Genomic DNA, 16,545 nt, shown 5'->3' with positions numbered 1-16,545 from the left:
GTTTGCTGACGGAGCACAGAGCACAAAATCTTCTTGATCATCCGTATCATGCGCTCCCAAGCGCCACCGTGATGTGACCTAGCTGGAGGGTTAACGCTCCACTTGATTCCCTTCTTGGACGAGGCTTTTTCAATGCAGTCATGATTCAAAGAGGCTAAGTCTTCTCGCATCGCCTTTTCTGCACCCACAAAGTTGGTGCCATTGTCGGATCTCAAGTGCGAGACTTGTCCTCTTCAAAAGATGAACCTTCGCTACGCATTGATGCACGAGTCTGTGTCCAGAGAATAGGCCACTTCCAGGTGCACGGCCCTGCTTGTCATGCAAGTAAATACTACTCCATACCTTTTTACAATGCTACGCCCTCTTTTCACATCAACTGGCCCAAAGTAATCTACGCCAACGTTAGTGAATGGCGAAAGATCAGGAACCACTCGCTATTCTGGCAGGTCTGCCATTTTTTGCTCAGCAGTTTTCCTACCATGGAGCTTACAGATGAGGCATCTTGATATGATCTTCCTCACTGCAGTAGGTCCACTTGTGATCCAGTATTTTCACCTTATAGCAGAAAGAACATGATTTCTACCTCCATGTCCAAGCTGTAAATGGACATGATGGAGGATAAGGTCGGCGATGTGTTGGTCTTTTGACAAGATGAGGGGGTGTTTAACGTCCTTGGGGATTGCTGCCTTATTCAACCGTCCCCCAACTCGTAGAAGTCCTCCTTCTAGAACTGGATCCAATTTGAGGATGCTGCTACTTCTTGGTACTTGTGGCTTGCCAGAGGTTAGTGCAGCAAACAAGTAAATCCAAGATGGCGCCGTTGATGGCCGCCACGGTGCTTCGGTGCGCTTCGTTTTTTGTTGTTTTTGTTGTTAATTACGTTTGCTGCTGCGATTCCCGGAGCTCTTTCACCAGAGATGAGCTCTTGAACATCCGTGGAACAACTCCAGCGGAGTTACTTCCAACTTTCCTGCTTTCTTCTGTGGAATTACTGGACATTATAGTCAAAGGTGCGCTCACCTTTCGTCACGCGGTGAGACGCCGTAGGAGAGGAAAACGGGCCGGCTCGCTGGTGAGACTCCGCAGGCGTGGTTCTCGCACTCCGCTGCCAGGCATCTTTCTCTCCAACGTGCGCTCACTGTGCAACAAACTGGACGAAATTCAGCTGCGGAGACGTGGCTCTGCGGATCGATACCGGACTCCGCGCTCCAGCTGGCGGGCTTCCAGCTGCTCCGAGCGGACCGCGACACGGAGCTCTCCGGCAAGACAAAGGGTGGAGGAATCTGCTTCTATTTCAACAACAGCTGGTGCAACGACATAACGGTGATCCTAAAACATGTTCTCCTGATCTGGAAACATTTTTCATCAACTACAAACCCTTTTATTCCCCCCGTGAGTTCGCTTCATTCATCCTGGTCGGTGTTTACATGCCGCCGGCGGGCAACGTGCACGAGGCACAGCGGACACTCGCCGACCAGATACGGCGTGTGGAGCGGACCAACCCGGACTCTTTAGTTATTGTCCTCGGGGACTCGGGGAAAGCTCTGCAAACCTGTGGTGAGGGAATTCAAGAAGTGGACCAGTGAGGCGCTGGAGGATCTTCGGCCGTGCTTTGACTGCACAGACTGGGATGTTTTCAGGACTGCTACTGACAGTCTGGATGAGTTCACAGAGGCTGTAACTTCCTACATCGGCTTCTGTGAGAACAGCTGTGTACCATCATGCACCAGGGTGAGTTACAACAACAACAAACCCTGGTTCAGAGCGGTACTCAGAACACTACGCCTGCAGAAGGATCAGGCATTTAGGAGTGGGGACAAAGACTTGTACACAGAGGCAAAATACAAGTTTAGCAAGGCGGTGAGAGATGCTAAACGACTGTACTCTGAGAAACTCCAACAACAGTTCTCAGCAAGTGACTCTGCTTCGGTCTGGAGAGGCCTCAAACACCTCACCAACTACAAGCCAAAACCCCCCCACTCCATGAATGACCTCCGCCTGGCAGAGGAGCTGAATGAGTTCTACTGCAGATTTGAAAGACAATGTCCTGATTCCATCCCCCACAGCTCCACCAACCTGCTGCAGCTCCCCTCCCTCCCCCAGCCCATCAGGTGCTCACGCCTCTTCAACTAGATCACCTTCCCCTCCCCCACCAGCAACGACCCTCTCTATTCTGGAGAGAGACGTTAACCGGCTCTTTAGAAAACTAAATCCCCGTAAGGCAGCCGGTCCGGACTCAGTCTCCCCTCACTCCCTGAAGCATTGTGCTGACCAGCTGTCTCCGGTGTTCACTGACATCTTCAACACCTCCCTGGAGACATGCCACGTACCAGCCTGCTTCAAGGCCTCCACCATCATCCCTGTTCCCAAGAAGCCCAGGATCACAGGACTCAATGACTACAGGCCCGTCGCCCTGACCTCTGTAGTCATGAAGTCTTTTGAACGGCTAGTCATGACCCACCTGAAGTCCCTCACCGACCCCCTCCTGGACCCCCTGCAGTTCGCCTATAGAGCCAACAGGTCTGTGGACGATGCTGTCAACATGGCCCTCCACTACATCCTCCAGCATCTAGACTCCCCAGGAACCTACGCCAGGATCCTGTTTGTGGACTTCAGCTCTGCCTTAAACACCATCATCCCGTCTCTGCTGCAGGACAAACTCTCCCAGCTGCACGCGCCCGACTCCACCTGCAAGTGGATTACAGACTTCCTGTCTGACAGGAAGCAGCATGTGAAGCTGGGGAAACATGTCTCAGCCTCTCGGACCATCAGCACCGGTTCCCCTCATTTTTTTAATTCCGATTATTAACTTTTCTGAATCAAGACCGAATCGTTCTACAGAGAATCGAGAGAAATCGAAAAATCGATTGGATGGTCAGTTCTGACTTCTCTGAGCATTTGCAATAAAAACGCTTGAACTACATTATGTTTCATGTGTCGTAATAGGGGATAAAATAAGAAATGTTTAATAAAATAATTGTTTTAGAAGTATTTGATAAAAATGAGTTGGACTAATTAAATGTAATCCTATTCCATGGATGCTCTTAGATTGAGTTGTGGCTACACATATTTATTGGATGGAAATCCTGCACACAAATAAATTAAGTTAGTTAGTTAAATTAGTTAGTTCCAAAAATTAGTTCTTCCAATGACTTTAAATTGAGTTGAACGAACAACATTTTTTATATTTGATTAATGGTATCTATTCATTTGAGATAAATTAGATCAGTCAGGTCTACACATATGTATTGGATGGAAATCCTGAACACAAATAAATTGAGTTTTTCCAATGACTTATTTTTTTGAGTGTACCGATACCACTGATATTGATACAGGACACCTCCCCTTACCCCAAAAGTCTTAAAATGTCTTAAATTAAAATTCGGGTAATTAAGGTCTTAAGTTGTCTTAAATTTCACCTAAAGTTGCTGTAGATACTCATTTTTTGCCAGTGCGCTTAATGACGACGAGAAAGCACAGTGGCGCATCGTAAAACATCTAATCGTTGATTAATTTAGTATTGTGCAAAATGAGTCTCCGTAATTTCATAGCTGTTTACGGTACGTCGGCTACAGACGCTGACGTCAGGCTGCGTGTCGCAGCAGTTGTCAATGTGAGGTTGAAAATGCAAAGAAGATGGGGAAGTGCAAATTTAACGACAAGTGGATGGAAGAGGATGCATTTAGGAGGTGGTTGGCGCCGGTTGAAAACAACAATGAGGCAATGTGTAAACTACGCAAAAGACCTTTTCATTAGGGACCATGGGGCTCAAAACCGTTGAGTCGCACATGAAAGGAGGAAAGCACCAGCGATACGTTGCAGCAGCTAGCCATAGCGGGGCCAGGTTAATCCCTGCAACGACGTTACAAGTTCAGACGCCACCTCTCAGTCGGCTGTAACAAGTTTCATTTCAACACCAGACACCCAAAAGGCAGAGGTACTGTGGGTTCTCCATATGGTAAGTATTGGAGCACATTTAGACTCTCAAAAGGACTTCCGTGAAGAACAGGTTGCCATGGCAACAGCGTAACCAAAAGTTTTTAATAACTTTTAATCACCAAGGCCTTGGAACTGTTTTGTCAAAATGTATCTAGCCCCAGTGTCACTCGGCTGTAACATTGCATGGAAATGTAAAAAACGTTTTGACGAAGTTTTTGGATCTTACGGCCCGCGGGCCACATCCGGTCCTTTGTGCGTCCCTGTCCGGCCCGCGTGAGGCCAATCATAAATTACAAAATAAATTTAAAAAATATCTATGTCGAGTGTGCAATACAACTGTGCTGGTTTTATTTTGAAAAGTGTTATTTATGGACGTATATCCGTGCGTAACCTGTGAGTGAAGGTGCACAGCGTCAAGTGATGGCCGGTTACCCCCGAGATGTCCGCTCACGCTAAAAAAAGAAAAGTTGATGACGAATGCCGTATTTTCAACAAGACACTTTACAGAAATTAAAGGTAAAGCCGTGTGCTTAATTTGTGGTACACAGGTTGCTGTGTTTAAAGATTATAATTTAAATCGCCACTACACGACGAAGCACGAGGATAAATACCGGAATTTGTCTGATGAAGAACACGCAAGGGAGGCTGATGCGTTGATGGTAAAACTGCAAACCCAACGAGGACTGTTTACCAAACTTCACACCCCCAGAGATGCAGCCGCCAGGACTAGTTTCGTCATTTCTCACAAAATCGCCAGAAAAAGTAAGGCGTTTTCTGATGGAGTTTATAAAGGAGTGCTTATTGGACTCTGTTGCGCTGATATGCCCGGAGAAGAAGGGCGCATTTGAGAACGTGTCACTCTCCCGACGCACTGTAATGAGGCGGGTTGAGGCCATCGCTGGAAACTTGGAGCTTCAGCTGAAGAATAGAGCGGCCGACTTTGACTGTTTTTCTCTGGCTTTGGATGAGGGCTGCGATGTACGTGACACCGCCCAGCCGCTCATCTTCTTACGTGGGATAACTGCAGACTTTCAAATCACGGAGGAGCTGGCAGCCATGCAGTCAATTAAAGGGACAACCACAGGTAATGACTTGTTCACAGAGGTAAATGCGTGTTTGGACATGTTAGGACTGAAATGGGACAAGCTGGCAGGTGTGACAACAGATGGTTGTCCAAATCTGACGGGGAAAAATGTTGGACTTTTAAAGAGGATGCAGGATAAAGTGACAGAAATTAACCCTGTGAAGAAATTGACATTTTTGCATTGTATTATACAGGTAAGTGTTGTGTAAGACAGTGTTAAAAATTAACCATGTTGTTGATGCTGTAACTAAAACAGTTAACTTTACCAGAGCGAGAGCGTTAAATCATAGACAATTTGTTGCACTTTTGGAGGAAATGAAAGTGAACATGGTGACATAGGCTACCACAGCAACGTCAGGTGGCTCAGCCTGGGCAAAGTACTGAAAAGTGTCTGGGACCTGAGAGACCAGATTCAGAATTTCTGTGGGAAGAAAGGACATGTCATCCCAGAACTTTCAGATGAAGACTGGGTGGCAGACCTCGGATTCGCTGTGGATGTGACTGCACTCATGAACGAACTGAATGTCAAACTGCAGTGCAAGGGCTTTTTTGTGCATGAGATGTACAGTGCAGTGACGGCTTTCATGAGAAAGTTGGAGCTTCTCTCAAGCCAAGTGAAGGACAACATTCTGACCCACTTTCCAACACTAAAGGAAGCCACAAGATCAGCCGATCACCTCCACAAGTACTGAAGCAAGTTTGAAGCACTCCATGGAGAGTTTTCGAGGCGATTTCAAGATTTCAAAACTCTTGAGACTGAAATGCACATGGTTTCTTCTCCCTTCAACTGCAGTGTGGACAATGCACCAAGCGATGTTCAGATGGAGCTCATTGACCTGCAGTCTGACCTACTTCTGGCAGAGCACTTCAGGTCAGTCTCACTGCTGGACTTTTACTCTCTATCACTGATGAGCACCCCTAAGCTGTCCTTCGCATAGCCACCTCCGACATTCAGCCAGATTTCAATGCCCTTGTTCAAGCCCAGAACAGACTGGATTATTCGCGCTGAAGAGGTAAAATGAGGTGGAAAACATAACAAGTTATTGTTTGTTGTATTGCAGTATTTCTATAAACGTGTTAAGTTGTTTGTTGTTTTCTTATTTCAATTTCACATAGCCTAATATAAATATTTAAGGATTAAGAGTTTAAATAAAACCATCAAAAGCAATCTGCTTTTGTACAAAGTTAAGTTAGGTTAAATTAAATAATAATTATTATTTATCTACGGTATATCAAAAATAATATTGAGCAAAATTTAATTGAAATATTGTCGATGTGACCCTCCAGCAGTGCTCGGGTTGCTCATGCGGCCCCCGGTAAAAATGAATTGCCCACCCTTGTGTTAGGGAGTGATGTGCTGATTATTTATTCTTGGCCAATGGTGTCTAGCCACGATTTTGGAGTATTGACTTATGTTGAAGAATCCGATTGGACAACATGTACCAGGTTTCCAGATGTGATTGGACGGTCGTTGTGCGTGGTGCGCTGCCATTGGTCCGTGGTCCCCGGGTTGATAAAGTCAGCTCTTGCGGAGGGAGAGGCGTATTGTCAGTCTTTCTTGGCTGTGCTGCGCGTATCTCCCGGCGTTGTTTCAGGAGCTGAAGACACACCTCGTCGTTCACGCGGTTCTGCAAAATGAAACGAGTTTGGGCGATAGGTCTCCTCTTTGCACTCGTTGCCTTTGGTGAGTGGCGGATTTTTTTGTCGCTATTTTGTCTTACTTTTAATTACCCAACATTCTAGCTAACGTTAGCCATTGATCTAAGGCGAATGTTAACCTGGTTCTTCTCCACTGCTTTTTTTTGTCCAATTTGTAGTGCTAGACCGCTTGATAAAATGGGCTTCAACGCACTTCTTGTAGACACACTAATATTTCTTACTGCTTTTCGGGAGCAAAACCTCGATGCGACGTTTCCGTTCAGTCCGGTTGATGCCGGCTAACATCGCCACTAAAGCGTTACTATGGTATCATGTAACGTTACGTTAACGTGACTTCCGTTTTCCACTTAACTAACATGCTGCCGTTCTTATTTAATAGTGATTTCCACTTCGCAAGGCCTCGTTCTAAATGAAAGGGATCTTGAGTGGTGAATACGTCTGAAAATACACTTGTAATTGATCCATTTTGGTTTTAATCCCCCTGCAGCTGCTGTGAAGGCGGAGGATGAGCTGGACGTCGACGGGGTGGTGGAGGAGGACTTTGGTAAAAGCAGAGATGCCTCCAGAACAGATGATGAGGTGGTACAGAGGTAGGTGTCTCCCCCCCCCCCCCCCTTTTTTTTGTTTGAATACCTTTTTAAGAATGTGTGAACCGAGGTTGTCCAGATCAGGAAAAGGTCAACTAAACCCAGAATTAACAGCACAAGGTCGACATGACCGGGCGTGTGCACACACATGCTCATAGCGGCTCTTGAATTGTAGTGGTGGTAAAGACCTGCAACCTTTTGTCGCACAGCTGTCCATTAAGACCTCGGGCCCCTGTGTGTCTTTGGCTTTAACCTGGCTACTGATCCCCCAGAGGCAACGACAGATTTGTTTTCTGTTTGCAGCTGTGATTTGTTGTCGTGCCCTGCCCTGATTTAATGTGGTGTTTGTGTGCATCTGTATCTTCAGAGAGGAGGAGGCTATCCAGCTGGATGGTTTGAATGCAGCTCAGATAAAGGAAATCCGAGAGAAGTCTGAAAAACACGTCTTCCAGGCAGAAGTCAACCGAATGATGAAGCTGATTATCAACTCCCTCTACAAGAACAAGGAGGTGAGTGAGGATAAAGAACATCTTTATGTATCACGGTGGATATACGGCCATCAGAGAGGAATAATGATGATAATAATAATGAACTTATTTAATTGCCGACCGTAAAACCACTTGAAACTTACTCCCAGATAACTATTAGATTGTCTTTCAATTTTTATAATGTTCCACTAGAAGTGGCCAATGTGTACAAAAATAATTTTAGGGTTGGGCCTCTGGCATTTTGACTATTGGGGAGCAATATTGTGCTACAGATCTCTTGCGTAATGGTTGAACTAATAATACATTTTCTTTTGTCAGATCTTTCTTAGGGAGCTCATTTCCAACGCTTCGGATGCTCTGGATAAGATCCGCTTGTTGTCTCTGACCAATGACGAGGCAATGGCCTCCAATGAAGAGCTGACCATAAAAATAAAGGTACAGGTACAGGCAGGAACAACTGTACGACGCAGTCCTTATTGGGAATGTTGATCGCTGTTCATGATCTACTGGTAACATAATTGCTTTTTTTCTTTTTCTCCAGTCTGATAAGGAGAAGAACATGCTTCACATCACTGACACTGGCGTTGGAATGACAAAAGAAGATCTGGTGAAGAACTTGGGCACCATTGCCAAGTCTGGCACCAGCGAGTTCCTCAACAAGATGTCAGACATGCAGACTGAGGACCAATCCACCTCGGAGCTTATTGGCCAATTTGGTGTGGGTTTTTACTCTGCGTTCCTCATCGCCGACAAAGTCATCGTGACATCCAAACACAATAACGACACCCAGCACATCTGGGAGTCCGACTCCAATCAGTTCTCCGTTATTGAGGACCCCCGCGGAGACACACTGGGCAGAGGAACCACCATCACGTAGGTTTAATGTTCTGTTTTTTTCTTCTTCTTTTTTTAGAAGGTTTTCTTAGAGGTTTTGGCTACTTTATTAAGGATGATAAACTGCTGATAGTTGTGTGGGTCTTCACACCTGGTCTTCATGTTCTAGCATAAAACTTGAATAATAATGACATTTTCTAATCGCAGACTGGTCCTGAAAGAGGAGGCCTCCGACTATCTCGAGTTGGAGACCATTAAAAACCTCGTCAAGAAATACTCCCAGTTCATCAACTTCCCCATCTACGTCTGGGCTAGCAAGGTGATTACTTGAGACCGGCCCCCCACCCACACTTCTTTGACAGAGTTGAGCCCAGTGTCTTATGAAGTGACATAATTTCTTCTTTCTCACAATATGCCAGACTGAGACGGTTGAGGAGCCCATTGAGGAAGATGCTGAAGCAGCAGAGGAACCAGAGAAAGAGGTTGCTGAGGAGGAGGCAGAGGTAGAGGTGGAAGACAAAGACAAGCCCAAGACTAAGAAGGTAGGAAGTTTGTGTGGGAATGATCACGTATGATCTTTAAATAAGACTTTGCATAGTCAAATCGGTTTGGTCAGGTGCAGGGCTGTAGTGGAGGGTAAACGCACGTAAACGCCGTTTACGCACCTCTTGAATTTTGGAAATAGCGTTTACGCACCTATAAGTAGAGTTTACGCACCTATAAGTGGCGTTTACGCACCTATAAGTGGCGTTTACGCACCTCAAAGTTCCCTGCGCCTTGTATTCTTCCGTTGGAATAATCCGAAATAAACTTGGTGTAATTTTAAAACAGCTAAGACTACGTTTCCTATTGTTGAACATGTAAACGCCGTAGTCTGAATCCTTTTCAGCTGCGCTGTATTACGGTCTGTGAGCATCCAATCAGTGCCTTGCGGCTGCAGCAGTGACCAATCAGGATCCAGGAGGTGTGTAAACCCAACCTTTCTTACCTCACGGACCGGTTTCATGTCAGACAATATTTCGCGGACCGGTCGAGAAGGTCCGACGGGGGGGGGTGGGGGGGGGTAGTAGTCGTGCGCTCTGTGTTCGCTGGTCGTGCACGGTAAAAGGACAAGAAAAACGCCTGGTGACGCGTAGTTTAGAAAACAAGTCAGTTCTCAATGTGAAAAAAAACATGCTGTATAGTCTATTTATGATGACATAGTACATGAGTGTTCCTTTAACTTATGTTGTCAGTGTAATTGACAGGCTGCTTAACTGGTTAACTCTTAAATTCAACATATTTTTTCAGGCAGTGAGAGGACAGGCAATGATGCAGAGAGCACAGGGAGAGGAGAAACACCAGGTCGAATAGAGAGAGAGAAGCACAGAGGAGCCATGAACCCCAGAACGCGCGTTCTGGGGTTCATGGCTCCTCTGTGCAAGGCAGGACCTGACGTGGAGGACAAGGAGGCCCTCTGGGCACTACTGTAAAAAGGAGATAGTTCTTAATCTGCAATTGTGTTGTTGTGTTGTGTTGACATACTTTTCTCTACTGTTTTCTTAAATTTAATAAACTACTAACACATGTATTCATTGTCATTAATTGTATATGACTTTTACTGATAACATAATGTAATATAGCCAGGATAGCCAGGACGCTTTGTGTTGCGTTGCTTCGCATCGCGTCGAGGTCTGTATGATCACAAAATTCAGAGTTTACCCACCTCTAATTTTACCACTACAGCACTGGTCAGGTGTTTCCTTTAAGCAGTGTCTATTTATTATTTTCTTGCTTTATTGATCCCCTTTTGTTTAAGCTGTGTAGTAAAACGTAAATAACGTGATTTACTGGTTACAAAGACCAGTGTGCGGGCTGCTTTCTGTTGTACTGACACGGCACAGAGATCAAGAGACAATTCTCTACTTGCGTTTCATGGCTATAAATGTTACTTTTGGTACAAACTCCATTGTAGCCATCTACAGACAGAAGGTAACGAACAGCCACGGAAGAGACAAGCCCCAAAAAGCGTTTTTTACGCGTCTCCCTGGGTTTTATATATTGATACCTGAATTGAAAATTCACGTTTTTTTCTTATTGTGTTTGTAGGTTGCGAAGACTGTGTGGGACTGGGAACTAATGAATGACATCAAGCCCATCTGGCAGAGACCAGCCAAGGAGGTCGAGGAGGAAGAGTACAAGGCTTTCTACAAAACCTTCTCCAAGGTGGGCACCTGAACGCAGCGCTTTGTGGACCCACCGCGTTCACGGATGCGGCCTCCTGGTCGACTCGACTTGTTTCATGTTATTTAATCAAACTCCCTGTTTCCCGCTTTAACAGGACTCTGATGACCCTCTGGCCCACATCCACTTCACGGCCGAGGGGGAGGTGACCTTCAGATCCATCCTGTTCGTACCCACGGCAGCGCCCCGCGGCCTGTTTGACGAGTACGGCTCCAAGAAGAACGACTACATCAAGGTGCTTCCTCAACTATGAGTCACTTTTCTTGTAGTTGTGTCCTTTCTTTCTCTATAAGGATGTTCTGGATTTCCTCTCAATTCCTGTTTTCTAAATGATTGTTTCTGTCACAGCTGTTTGTAAGGAGGGTTTTCATCACTGACGACTTCAACGACATGATGCCCAAGTACCTGAACTTTGTGAAGGGAGTGGTGAGTGTCTCTAAACTCTACTGGAGACTCTGGCATGTGCTCATGTCCACAGTTTGGTCTTTGCCCAATCAGCACTGTGATTTAGTAATTGTTTGTTTTGCTAGGTCGACTCTGATGACCTTCCCCTGAATGTGTCAAGAGAGACTCTGCAGCAACACAAACTGCTCAAGGTGAGTTAACATCTGACATTTATACACTATCTTCTTATAATCTTGAATCACTCCAAAGTTATTGTGATTGATGTTTATCAATGAGCAGAAAGAGGGAACCTCCTTTGCAGGAAACACACACAATGACTCAGCTCATTGGATTAAAAGCTGCTTTTCATCGCGGACACATTTGTCCCGTATTTTCCTCCACAACTTTGTTCCCCTTTCCCCGTTTTATCTCTTAATTTCGACTTTCTATCCCCCTTCTTTAGTGCCGAAATGGGCTTCTATAGTTCTGTGAATGCATAACTCCAGCCAATCCAAAGACGGGGTTTGTAACCAATTAGATGTAGTGATACCATGGCGACTGGCTCCGCCATGTACTGTCTAAAAGAACAACAGCAAGCGCGTAGAAAACACCTTCAAGCGCGAACCGAGATTAACTTCGCGAGCAACGAACTTCACGTTCCGCCAGACTTTTTGCTCGCAGATGTTTGATTTACACGCGCGCATCAACCTGATTTGCGCTCTCGTAGTTTCGGAGTTCTTCATAGTTTTGAATTTTCTTCCAGCAAAATGCAATTTTTTCATACTACGGGTTTATTCCCTGGGATGAGTTTGGTCTTTTACAACTCTAGGAAATCACGAAAATAGGCCAAAAGGCAGATTTTAAACCATTAATTGCAGCACCCCCTATTCTTCAAATATTCTCAAAAAATTGTGTGTGTTCAGGGGTTCAATGTTCACATGTTCACAAGTTTGGTGAGGGCAGACCAAACCATTTGGAAGTAATGACTCTTACAAGATTAAGCCACACCCCTTGCGAAGTTCATTAGCCCATAACTTAACTTAACTCAAAACAAAAAGATAACAACACCATTTTGATAATTGGAAATAGCGTTTAGAAGAAATGGCCGAAAACGTGTTTTTCACAAAATTCGAAATGGCGGAAAATCTAGTTTCATGGTTGACTTTTTGTAGAACATGTCCAAGAGCACATGTGTGAAGTCGATCGGACATCGGGGGGGGAACTGGCCTAGTGGGGTACTTTTTTACCTTTTTAGGGGGCACTATGGAGACATTTCTTTGTACCCAAATGCAAGACCCCAAAATTATCAAATTTTTTAACAGTCCAGATATACATGCCAAATTTAACGACTTTTTGAATATGATAAAGGCCTCAAAAAGGCATTTGATTTGTGAGAATAATAATAATTCTATGAAATACAATAGGTTCCTCTACGACTAGTCGTAGTAAGGACCCTAATAAAGTGTAAAGTAACAGCAGCTGTGATCCTCGCTCTCTCTCTCCATCCAGGTTATCCGCAAGAAGCTGGTGCGCAAGTCTTTGGACATGATAAAGAAGATTGCAGAGGCGCAGTACAACGAGAAGTTTTGGAAGGAGTTCGGAACCAACATCAAACTGGGCGTCATTGAGGATCACTCCAACAGGACCCGTCTGGCCAAGCTGCTGCGCTTCCAGACCTCCAACAGCGACACAGAGGTGGCCAGCCTGGAGCAGTACGTGGAGCGCATGAAGGAGAAGCAGGACAAGATCTACTTTATAGCTGGTACCAGCAGGAAGGAGGTGAGTTTGGGGAATTCAAACTGTTTCTGCTTGAGTTAACTGACAGGAGCAGCATAAATTGTCAAGGTGGGTGGGAATGCCACAGAGACAATGTGACATCAACTTGATCCCCTTCTCCATCTGCAGGCCGAGTCTTCTCCTTTCGTGGAGCGGCTGCTGAAGAAAAGCTACGAGGTGATCTACCTGACGGAGCCAGTGGACGAGTACTGCATCCAGGCACTGCCCGAGTTTGACGGAAAGCGCTTTCAGAACGTCGCAAAGGAGGGCGTGAAATTTGATGAGAGTGATAAGACCAAGGAGAAGAGAGAGGCCCTGGAGAAGGAGTACGAGCCTCTCACCACCTGGCTGAAGGATAAGGCCCTGAAGGACATGGTAGATAATTATTTTGTGATATTCGTGACGTGGGGCCCGAATAAATATTCAAAGCAGTTGCTCTGTCTGCTTCATATTATTTGCCACAGATCGAGAAGGCTGTCGTCTCTCAGAGGCTGACCAACTCCCCCTGCGCTCTGGTTGCTAGTCAGTACGGCTGGTCAGGAAACATGGAGAGGATCATGAAGGCACAGGCTTACCAGACCGGAAAAGACATTTCCACAAAGTGAGTTTTATGATCCAATTCATCATCGTGCTGAATGTTCCCTAAGCTCCTTTATGCTAATTCCCGTCCTCTCTTTAGCTATTATGCCAGCCAGAAGAAAACCTTAGAAATCAACCCCAAACATCCTCTGATCAAGCAGATGCTCAACAGAGTCCATGTAAGTCTGACCATGGTCCTGTCACTACTTTAGTACTGCTTGTAACGATGCCATTGCACGTAATTTAAAAACTATTCATAATTGTGCTGTCATTTCTTTATAAAGTTTAAGTTGTTTTTTTTACACGTGAAACCGGACCAGAGAATTGATCATTTTCATTCCCTTGTCCATCAGGATGATGCTGAGGACCAGACTGCGTCAGATCTGGCGGTTGTCCTGTTTGAGACGGCCACGCTGCGCTCCGGCTACCAGCTGGCTGACACAAAGGTCTACGGAGAGAGGATAGAGCGCATGCTGCGACTCAGCATGAACGTAGCTCTGGACGAACAGGCGAGTGGACGCGAGCCATTTTATGATGGCTGCGGTTTCCTTTTTTAAAAGGACGGGCCGTCAACATTTTAGGGTGACCAGTTCGGTCATTTTAACTGCGCTCGTTCATGGCCGTAGATGGTTAGGCAGTTATGTTACGATAACTATGCTACAGATTGAGGAGGAACCGGAAGAGGAGCCAGAGGAGGAGGAAGAGCCAGCAGAGGACGACTATGAAGATAAAGAACAAATTGTAGATGACAAAGAAGAAGAGGAAACGGTGAGATTCCTACAATTCTGTGGGATCTTCACAATGTAAAAAGAAATCACATGGAGTTTTTGGTTCTCGAAGAAGTTTCTTCATAACTTTTTTTGTTCCCCTGCAGACAAAATTTGACAAAACTGAACTGTGAAGCACTGAATGAAAAGCGTGAAAAGAGCTGGAATTGGATGTGAGTCTTGTTCCAGCGCCACCGTGCTCAACATCTTCATGGGAGAGGGGGGGTTCTCAAAATTTGAACTGCAATAAAAACAGATTTCTTGATAATTCCAGACGTACATTGATCCGTACGATACTTTCATGACAATAAATTTACAGAATATTTTGTATATACAAGTTAACAAAAGTAAACATTTGTCTAACATTTATATATTTATGAACAACTTTGATCTTAGTAAAAAAATACAATTAAGTAAAGACGTTTTACTAGGTTCTTTGACAGAATTAACAAACGTGAATCCTAAAAATTTTTTGGATAACTTAAAGGTTTTAGAACTTTGAATATATGAAATCCTGAACATCAAACATGTTCACAAATAACCGTGAAATACCAAAACAATTACAAACAAAGACAATAATTTTACTTCTCTGCATTTTTAAGACTTTTGTAGTCCATTTGGAGGCATTGGCTGTGGAACCAGCGCAAACAGCTGTCAAACTGGATCTAAAAAAAAAAGAGACAAAATGAAGCATCTTTATTTACTGATGGTTGAGTAATCAACACATGATATTATAAATTAAATCAGTTGAACAAAGACGAGACAATGACCAGAGTAAAATAATGAATTACCCAGTTTGTGAGAGCAGGCCCCGGACCGGGTGTTTTTTTGGCAGCGCACATCGCACAGTTTGTTTCTGGGTCAAACACTGATATACAAACACACATTTTAGATCTTTAATATTACAAAATTAAAATATAACCTATAAGATTTCCCATCTCACCAGATCCTTGAAGTATTTTCAGAGCCAACTGCTGGCGCTGATGTGACATCTCTTCTGTTGTTGTGTCAAAGTCCATTTTCAGAATATTTGGAACGGCCTCCATGACTTTCTTTGCCATCTAAAAAATGGCACAAAGTGTGACGTTTCAGCAATTGTAAATTCTGTTAAGCCAACTTAATTCCAACATGTAAAAAATTAATTTGTGAAAAGCTTGTACTTGTGGAAATATTAATCGCACCAAGAATACAAACAACCCACAGCTACTTCCATCTTCCTGCATTGGGTATTGCATAACTCCTCCTTTCCATTGTCCATCCACCCAGTCAGACTTAGTGTGGAGGATCCTCCTCGTCCTCACACTGTGAGAGTAATTTATGAAATTGTCAATGTGTGGTATGGAAACGAATACAGATACAAATTTGTATATAATAAGTTGTATTTTATTTGTAATGTCTGTATGTTATTGATTATTTTTCAATCGTGTCTATTATTTGTAAAGTTGATCTGAAAAAGTAACTTTTATTATCCATTTTTTCATTAGTGTTCGCTGCGGAAAAGAAGTCGCCCCTTTTTGCACCTACAAACTTTACCTAGCCTTGTCTAATCCTCTATATGGCGTTTTGCATCGCGATGGTAAGTTGGGTCAAATGATACTGTCAAAGTATTTTTTTAGGGTTTGGAGAAGTGTATCAAAAGACAACCTGAGTTTTCATTTTTTTAATTGTTAGTGTAATTCATTTTAAAAAAAAGACAATTTTTTTTGTTGTCTCACTTCATGCCGATTCGTCATCAACCACCACCACATTTGAGTTTCTTTTATTGATTGGACCACAATTCGTAAATTAAAAGAAAGATATGATGGAATGTAATTCATGTATTTCTTCATAAAAGCTTAAATTTTACCTCCACCTTTTGTAGCATGTTTGGAGTCTGCGAGCTCTGTCGAATTGGGTTAACCAAATAAACGGTACTCTGTGCAGCCCCGATGTACTGAAAATAGAAGAAATACATAAGTTGAGAAAGATATTTATGACATCCCCAAAGAAAGGAAGACCATAACAATAAATGTAGTCACTACTAACCAGAAACTTCCAGTGTGTATTTTGTATGTTCATAGTCGTTAAAGTTGATCTGTAACACGTTCAAAAAAATACCCTATGGTTAATCTGTTGATCTACTGAATCTGCTTCATTGAAATTAACACAGTAATAGACAAGTAAACAGCTAACATATAAACAGCTATCAAACATTTGATTGGCTATCTAGACCAGCTCTCTCTTCC

The 16,545-nt window shown here is 44.1% G+C and overlaps 1 protein-coding gene and 1 pseudogene across 11 annotated transcripts in view; both read left to right on the top strand.

The window, feature by feature from the left end:
* Positions 1–4,503: 4,503 nt before the first annotated feature.
* LOC120812425 (general transcription factor II-I repeat domain-containing protein 2A-like) lies at positions 4,504–5,860 on the top strand (annotated as a pseudogene).
* A 650-nt stretch (positions 5,861–6,510) lies between these two features.
* The window catches only part of LOC120812424 (endoplasmin), a 13,659-nt gene continuing 3,624 nt past the window's right edge, over positions 6,511–16,545 (top strand). For 5 of the 11 annotated variants that reach the window (XR_013454694.1, XR_013454691.1, XR_013454695.1 and 2 more), the window contains exons 1-19: positions 6,549–6,707; positions 7,170–7,272; positions 7,637–7,778; positions 8,076–8,192; positions 8,299–8,630; positions 8,799–8,910; positions 9,011–9,133; positions 10,680–10,796; positions 10,912–11,049; positions 11,163–11,240; positions 11,345–11,410; positions 12,708–12,977; positions 13,104–13,349; positions 13,439–13,575; positions 13,654–13,732; positions 13,907–14,062; positions 14,217–14,321; positions 14,428–14,493; positions 15,805–15,896. Coding sequence is in view for 3 of the 11 variants with exons in the window: in XM_040168354.2 (XP_040024288.1) it covers positions 6,659–6,707; positions 7,170–7,272; positions 7,637–7,778; positions 8,076–8,192; positions 8,299–8,630; positions 8,799–8,910; positions 9,011–9,133; positions 10,680–10,796; positions 10,912–11,049; positions 11,163–11,240; positions 11,345–11,410; positions 12,708–12,977; positions 13,104–13,349; positions 13,439–13,575; positions 13,654–13,732; positions 13,907–14,062; positions 14,217–14,321; positions 14,428–14,454 (2,397 nt within the window). In the remaining 8 variants the exon portion in view is untranslated. Of the gene's footprint in view, positions 6,708–7,169; positions 7,273–7,636; positions 7,779–8,075; positions 8,193–8,298; positions 8,631–8,798; positions 8,911–9,010; positions 9,134–10,679; positions 10,797–10,911; positions 11,050–11,162; positions 11,241–11,344; positions 11,411–12,707; positions 12,978–13,103; positions 13,350–13,438; positions 13,576–13,653; positions 13,733–13,906; positions 14,063–14,216; positions 14,322–14,427; positions 16,352–16,545 lie in introns of those variants that run through there. The other 6 variants (XR_013454698.1, XR_013454697.1, XM_040168353.2 and 3 more) reach the window with 4 other exon arrangements.

The sequence above is a fragment of the Gasterosteus aculeatus genome, chromosome Y (assembly GCF_964276395.1).
Source record: "Gasterosteus aculeatus chromosome Y, fGasAcu3.hap1.1, whole genome shotgun sequence".
Lineage (NCBI taxonomy): Eukaryota > Metazoa > Chordata > Actinopteri > Perciformes > Gasterosteidae > Gasterosteus > Gasterosteus aculeatus.
The sequence above is the reverse complement of the archived record's forward strand: the minus strand, read 5'-3'. Positions and strand labels throughout refer to the sequence as shown.